We start from the raw sequence: 7,925 nt of genomic DNA on the forward strand, positions 1-7,925 counted from the left end.
AACAAATTTTTAATCTGCTATGTTTGTTATTTTTGTAAATATCAAATATTTCATCTGTTATGGTTTGTTATTTTTGCAATTTTAAGCCTTGCTTCATATAATTATTATCGTAATTTTTTTGTAATTTTTTCAATTTTAAGCAATGTATCATATAACAAGGTCATATTTTTCACAATATCTGGTCCGTTATGTTTTGTTATATTTATAATTTTAATTTTTTTATGTTCGATTTTAGTCATTGTTTGTTTATTTTTGCAATTTTAATACTTTTTAATTTACTTGTATTTTTTTGCCATTTTAGTCATTGTTTACCATTTTAATCATTGTTCAAGGCTACTCCCAAAATTTCTGTAATTGCAGTTTTAATTATTGTTTGATGTAAATTGATTATATGATATTTTTGTAATTTTTCGATGCAACTGGTATGATATTTATGTGATTTTAGTCATTTTTATATGTATATAATATGATTTTTTTTTATTTTAGTCATTACTTACTATTTTAATCATTATTACATGTTACTCCCAAAATTTTTGTAATTGCAATTTTACCGGAAATATATTTCGTGTAACTTGGCAAGAAAATTTTGAATTATATATCTCCGATATTTAATTTCAATCAAAAAAAATTGAGGGATCTTTTTTACGAAAGAGCTCACGGGGAGTTCGAACTATCATTTGGTTCCCAAACTCTCGACGGTTCCAAACAAGGTAATTCATGGAGACCTAAGACCGGACCCAATATCTGTCCAGTTGGTACTGATATGATATTTTTGCAATTTTTGTATTTTTTTTATGTACATCAGTACATGATATGATATTTTTATAATATTAGTCATTGTTTGATGATGTAAACTTATTACATGATATTATTTTTTTTAATTTTAGTTATGTAACGTATGTGATACCTATTTTAATCATCGTGGTTGACGTGACAGTTATACAACAACGTTATATTTTTATTCAATATTAAAAAAAAATGACAAAGAACTCAGATATATATATATATATATATATATATATATATATATATATATATCTGAGTTCTTTGTCATTTTTTTTTAATATTGAAAATATATATATATATATATATATATATATATGCGTGTAATTGAGTTTCTGGTGGGCTAGGGAAATGCTCTTCAGATCTAAAGAAACGGGCTCAACTTTAATTGAAATTGGACATTGTCAACTGGAATCAGCAGTCTGTGTTTGGGTCATTGTCTAAAGGTGACCAATAACGCAGCAGCCTTTCTAGTGAAAAATGAAATCCAATTTGCCATACCCATATCTCAACACAGAGATTCAGATATTAATTTTATTACGATTCAACATTTTGAATTTGGGGTTTGGATGAAAAAAATTCTTTATTTTCAGATTCATTATTCGCATACATACACTTTTTTCCATACAAAATCACGAAAGAAAAGTAAGCTCTAATATTTAATTTAAAGGTAAAATTGATGTTTTAATTGAAACTGAACGTGTTGAATTTTGTTACGTGATATCAAATCTTGATAATAGATAGGGTAGCCTAGGTGTATGTGGAGATCCCCTAGCCGGCACATGGACAAGCACAAAATGACATCTCAAAGTCAAAAAGGCAAATATTTTAAAATTAATTCGATGGCCCCATCTTCCTAGCTACAACCCCCCAAAAAAATCATTAGGAAAAATGATTTTATACATTTACCAAAGTGAAAGAGGATTAATAAAACCTAAGAGAAAATATATCAATTATTTCACTTTGGAACGAGTACATTTTTTTCTTAATGTATGATGATTTACCGTTCATCTGACACTGACGTCACAAAATTGAGATGAAATTTTGGATTCAAAACAAATTATCATACATTTCAGACCAAGTTAAAAAAAAGGTTTGAAGTTAATGAAATCAATGAGTGAGTTTGACGTTGGGCTTCACGGGTCCTTACATTGAGTCAAAGTGGTGTTTGGGTCGGTTCGAGGGGCCAATGACTTGAGAATGATGGATGGGACTGATTATTTGAGATGACAAGACTTAAATTGTTTTTGTTTCTTTTAATTTATTAGATAATAGATAATGACCCCATCTAAAGTTGTGTATCTGTGTCTGCTTCTGTTTTTGGTGGTCCACGATCTCCAACATATCATTTCAAAAGTATGAACAAATTGGTTATGAATCATTGGGATTTCTCCTAGCATAATCCTTTCAATGTTTAAGTAAGATCATTGGGATTTCTCCTAGCATAATCCTTTCAATGTTTAAGTAAGATATAGTATGAAAATATGAAAGACAATGAGGAAATTTACAGTGAAGTGAGAGCGCGTTTGATTGGAAAAACCAATGAACTAAAACATTTTTTTTTTAAAAAAAATGACTTTTTTAAAGTAATTGTTTAGTACAAATCTTTTTAAAAAGTACTTATTAAGGGAAATATATACATATAAAAAAAAATTTAACATTTATCCAAACTTAAAAAACAATTAATGTTTTTTGTTTTAAAAAAAAAAAAAGCTAACGTTATTATGTGTGGTATCCAAAATCTCCCTATATGCCTATGTTGTAAGAGGAAGATGAATATACATAAATATATTCATTATTTATTTGTATTTAATAATGTACATTTTCCTGTTTCTCTTCTACCCCATTTGTGATACGTTTGGCGTGTCTCATGTAATCCTTGCGCTGATTCAAGAAAAATAGGATAACGAGGTGAAATATGCTGACGTGAAAAACAATCCGATAGATACAAAAAAATGTAGTTTATTTGTGGGAAGTTTCGAGCTATCTCTAAGGTACGTATTACACAAACCACGCATCTAAGAGTAAATATTTAATTATACATGCGAGACCATTGAAAAATCAACAGGCTCATGATCATGTATTGATAAATGTCTACCATTAGATACAATATTAGTGCCGAAGGTAACATCCCTTCCAAATTTATTCCCCAAAAAATATATGCTTTAAGATAGACTCACAAAAAGAATCTCGATCCAAATTTTCCCAAACACGATTACACTTATCAAAAATAATATGAATGAGATAGCAAGTTATATTTATTTTTTGGGGTCAGAAGTTTAATCCGATCCAGCCGTATGAATGAATACATAGGTCTGTTGGTATATGCTTTTCATACGCACCACGCGTGACGACTTTGAAAAGATAAAAGAGAGAGACAGAGAGCATATTTTGATGTGAATAATTTGGGTTGGGGCATCACATTCACTAGCCCTTTCACTAACTAAACACCACATGTTTTTATCGTCATCTCCTCGAATTAATCGGACGAAACTCAGATATTTGAGTTATCAAAAAATGGTGGAGCTAAGGGACGAGTCGGGCTATCTTCTCCCTTACTTTTTAGAGTAGGTCTCTTATGAAACGGTTTCACGAATTTTTATCTGTGAGACGGGTCAACCCTACTGATATTCAGAATAAAAAGTAGTACTCCTAGCATAAAAAGATATTTTTTCATGGATGACCCAAATAAGAGATCTGTCTCATAAAATACGACCCGTGAGACCGTCTCACACAAGTTTTTGTCTAGTTTTTAATATTTTTTTACAAATTTATTACTTTTTTTTTATAGAATACACAATTTTGTTCAAAAAAAGAAACACACATATATATAATTAATTAAAGGTCATGCAAATTTATGTAAGTTCATGTTCATTTACATGGGGAAAAATATCTTCCTAGGATTTTTTTTATTTTTTTTTTACTGTTGTGGACAATGACAATTTTTTCATATAATTGAGGTACTCAAAATATTATAGAGAAGTAAAAAAAAACATTGTGAGTGATATTTATAAATTAAATATTTAAGAAAATAAATTATGTGCTGTGTTGTTCACATTGGCTGTGTCAAATTTCTTCATTATTTGACTAACATTAATATTTGAACTTTTTCTTAAATCTCTGATTCATGAATATAGTCAAATATTTGCTAGTTATAATATTAATATTAAAAGCTCACCGTCAATCTTTCATTATATAAATTATTTATATAGTAACAATAAATAAATGAACATATCTAATCTTTTTCTAGTTGGATGAATCACCGCCGGATACATTTATTTTGAATCGTTTGGTTGTCTTTAATTTGTTCCTTTGTAAATTAGTAAATATATGTTGTTTGTTACAAAAAATATTTCACATAATTTTCCCATTAATCCATGTTTCTTGTCTTTGTCAGCGATTGATGTTTTTAATCATGCTATATAAATAATTTTTTTGTAAAATAAAAATTCCCTTAAAAAGGAAAAATATTTTACTAAATGTTAATGCCAAATATGATCGTGTGGTCTTCTACCCCCGAGCAATGGAAACATTAAAATTGATTGGTATCAATGAAACTATATATGTAAGTAATACTAGAAACTAAATTAGAATTAGGTTCTGTTTTAGAAAAAAGTTAGGGTATTTTGATTGCTAATGTATTAGCAATAGATGAAGTGTAAATCAAACAATCTTAAAAAATTACTTTCGTTAATTAATTACTTACACACACAAGGCATATATATATTACATGGGATCAAATGCCAATATGCTGATTATTAATTTATTATGGATTCTAAAATACTCCAATGTCCACACAAAATTTCACAATATCCACGTACAATATTCATGATACGTACAAACATGATTAGTTCACAAAATAATTACATACAAATTCCATTTTGCTTGATTACATACACTTAGCCCCTGCCATGCCTATCATTGTCATGTATGTTCTCCCCCGACGGATTATCGATCCATGGAGGAGGATAAGGGAAGCAAAACCCTGAATTTGGGTCGAAAGACGACCCACCAGGCGCTCCATAATCCGGATTCCTCCGCGCAATATTATTATTGTTTTTGTTCCTCGGTGGATTATTTTGCATATGATTCATGGGATTATGATAAAAATTCGGCGTGTTTTCGTTGGTCACATAACGCATTAAATCAGCGTTCGTTGCATCCAGTTCCTTCTGGAGATGGAGAACCTGTCTCTGAAGAACGGAAATGGCTCCTACACAGCCGTAGACCGGATCCTTGAGCCGAGCCTCGGCTTCGTATGCGAGAGAGTTTACTGCATCTTCTCTTTGGTGTGGGGGGATTTCGTTTAGCAGTTTGCTGACGTTGCTGGCCCCGAAGATTTTGTGTACATTGGCGAATTTTGTGGGTTCCTCGGGAGGAAAATAGGGCGCAAAAATGCAGCCTGACAGGCACTTTCTCCTCAGGAACTTGCAGGCGGCACAGGGAGGGTTGGAATAGTTGGAAGTTGATGCCATTCTGCTGAAAATATATAATTACTCAATGGGATTTAAAAAAATATATATTGGGACATTTATTTCACTATTATATATATTAATCATGTGAAATCTAACAAAAATTATATATGAATCAATTATCTTGATGGTTAATATCTATGATCTAACAAAAATTATATAGGAATCAATTATCTTGATGGCTAATATCTATGAGTAATCAAAATTCAATATCTAATTCGATTGTTTTTTCTTCAGGTAGATGAGAAGAAAAATTCAAGAAAACCATGTGGTTTCGATCAATACTTTTTGGCGAAAATATATGATGTAGATCTGAGTAAACCCATGATTTTTGATTGGTATCATCACACTATTTTGATGACGGACTAAATGTACTCTCGATTACGTGAGTATCACAAGAACACCCACGATGATTCCGCAACACAAGAACCTTATATTGAATGTGAAAAACACGGAGAGATTAGATTTTCTAGATTTTGTGTGTAGAAAGACCAAACCATAAGCATCAAACTCTAGCATATAAATATTCATTCATATTAATGACTTATTATGTGTCGCGGTCAAAGTCCACACGAGCGACGACGACCAACACTTCTGATTCAAGATAGAGCAAGAAATGTACTTAATTATCAATAAAAAACATGAAACGGTAAGTCCTGAAAGATTTACACTAGTAGTTGTTAATATTTAACCAGCGTTTTTAAGACCAAAGAAGCTCACCTTTGTGGTTTTCTTAAGAGTCTAACGTGCAGTATAGAACCTAAGACTGCAGGAAAAGTCAAATCAATCATACTAGTAGTTGCTAACAGGAACTTGTAAATTTGATTCAATTCACCCGTCAAGTCTGTTTCCGTGGGAAAAGAAAATAAGGAGCAAAGTTCTTTGTAATTTTGCAAGATACCAAACACACACATATGTGTGTGTGAGTGTTGCTGTATTTTCATTATTGGTGATTCCTCCTTGTACCATATCGAATTTAATGTCAGGATGATCAATGATAAACCTGATGATAAGACTTGTTTTTCTTGGATCTTGAAAAATGAGATGATTCATGCCAGTAAAAACATGAATCAATATATTTGTATAGATACACACACACACACACACACACACACACACATATATATATATATACATACCTCTTTCAGTAGATCGATTTATCTGATCAACTGTCCGAAAATCTGCCAAATATGTCTAAATTTCTTCTAAGAAAACAACCCTCTACTCAATTTAGCACTTCCCACTTTTCTTACAAGGATGATCCAGCCTGTTATCCATTAAAAACACACTCCATTCATGTTCTTAAAACTTGTTTCTATATATTTCCTGTTAATTAGGCAAAGAAAAGAAAAATGGAAACCCTAGCAAGCTAGAAGCTGCTGGCAAGAGACATAAACGAGGAGACACGAAGTAGAGTTATTTACATGAGAGGAGAGAATATTGGGAAAAAGAATTGAGTGAGTGATTTATGGGAATGTGAAACAAAAGCCTGCCAATTGGGTATTATTAAAACAATGCTTTGTGCTGACTGTAAACATCTTTCTGAAAAAAAGAGTGTGAGAGAGCTTAATGAATATATAAATACAAAAAGAGTGAACTTACACTTCTTCTGTAGCAGCAGACTGATCACTCATACAAGTCCCTTCTCTAACAATGATAAATGAAACTAGCATCTATGATTTTGTTTGTGAAACAACATGCTTTCTAATATATCAAAGGAAAATTTGCTTCATTTTTTTTTTCGTCAGCGTTTACACGTCCTTGATTTTGGTCTATTATATTGTAGATAAAGAGTCTTAGACCTATATCATTCATTTTTGGCAATTATCACACATTTTGGTTTTTGTTACACGACTTTAGTCATTTTTCAATGTGAGATTTATATGAAACTAGAAATATCAGTGTCATGTCAGAGCCGTGCAAAAAAAAAAGGAAAAGAAAAAAAACAAGATAATGAATTAAGACTAAAATTTGACAAAAAAAAAAATTGTCTGAATAACAGACACAGACATCAAAATTATGATTATCTCATATATTTTCCAAAAGTCTCATTTTAGATGTCATAAAATTTTCTCGTATTTAGTACAATCTCTAGCTCTATATATATGGAGTGGAGACTGGAGAGTGCTATAGTAAATGCATGCTATGTGGTTGCTAGCTATAACACACTTTTTTATGTAATAATTTGCTCTTGAAAATATTAAAGCATTGAAATTACAGTATCCGATTGAGAGAATGGAAAAGAAGTATCGCCGCCGGTGTAAAAGGAGATTAGGCAATTAATGCATGCCTCACCTTTAACACGCAGCAGATCGCAATCCTCTAAGACGACAGATATCGATGATCTTCTGGATTTTATTTGTTTCCTCGAACACTGTTTTCCGATTTGCACTACGAATAATTACCAAATGCTTTTGAACTTATCTTATTATATATTTCATAAATCTAGGAATCTAACCTAAAATTTAGCATTCAAGATTCCATGTTTCTATATTTCTCCCTGTAACAACAATAAGAATTGTAAGTAATTTTAAAAGCACGAATTAAAATACTTGGGTTTTGATGTGCTACATCTCGAGTGTTTCTCTCCTGATTATTTTGTTCATCGACACATAATTTAATATTTTCGAGAAATTTAGAAAATTTTAATAACGCGAAATACTTCAAAGT

General features: G+C 31.0%; 1 protein-coding gene across 5 annotated transcripts; it reads right to left on the bottom strand.

The window, feature by feature from the left end:
* Positions 1-4,552: 4,552 nt before the first annotated feature.
* On the bottom strand, positions 4,553-6,969 carry LOC140821616 (LOB domain-containing protein 25-like). 5 transcript variants are annotated; one of them, XM_073182152.1, is made up of 3 exons: positions 6,858-6,969; positions 6,395-6,522; positions 4,553-5,259 (listed from the first exon to the last, which is right to left on the bottom strand). In XM_073182152.1, exon 3 carries the CDS (start codon positions 5,256-5,258, stop codon positions 4,683-4,685), a length of 576 nt encoding a protein of 191 aa, XP_073038253.1. In that variant the 5' UTR covers position 5,259; positions 6,395-6,522; positions 6,858-6,969; the 3' UTR covers positions 4,553-4,682. The 5 variants fall into 5 exon arrangements, with proteins under 5 accessions (XP_073038253.1, XP_073038255.1, XP_073038256.1 ...); XM_073182154.1 differs by lacking the exon at positions 6,858-6,969 and adding an exon at positions 5,976-6,021 and having other exon boundaries at positions 6,395-6,810; XM_073182155.1 differs by lacking the exon at positions 6,858-6,969 and adding an exon at positions 5,976-6,021 and having other exon boundaries at positions 4,553-5,262; positions 6,395-6,810.
* Between the last annotated feature and the right edge of the window lie 956 nt (positions 6,970-7,925).

The sequence above is a fragment of the Primulina eburnea genome, unplaced genomic scaffold, assembly GCF_022965805.1.
Source record: "Primulina eburnea isolate SZY01 unplaced genomic scaffold, ASM2296580v1 ctg636_ERROPOS244172, whole genome shotgun sequence".
In the NCBI taxonomy this organism is placed as follows: Eukaryota; Viridiplantae; Streptophyta; class Magnoliopsida; order Lamiales; family Gesneriaceae; genus Primulina; species Primulina eburnea.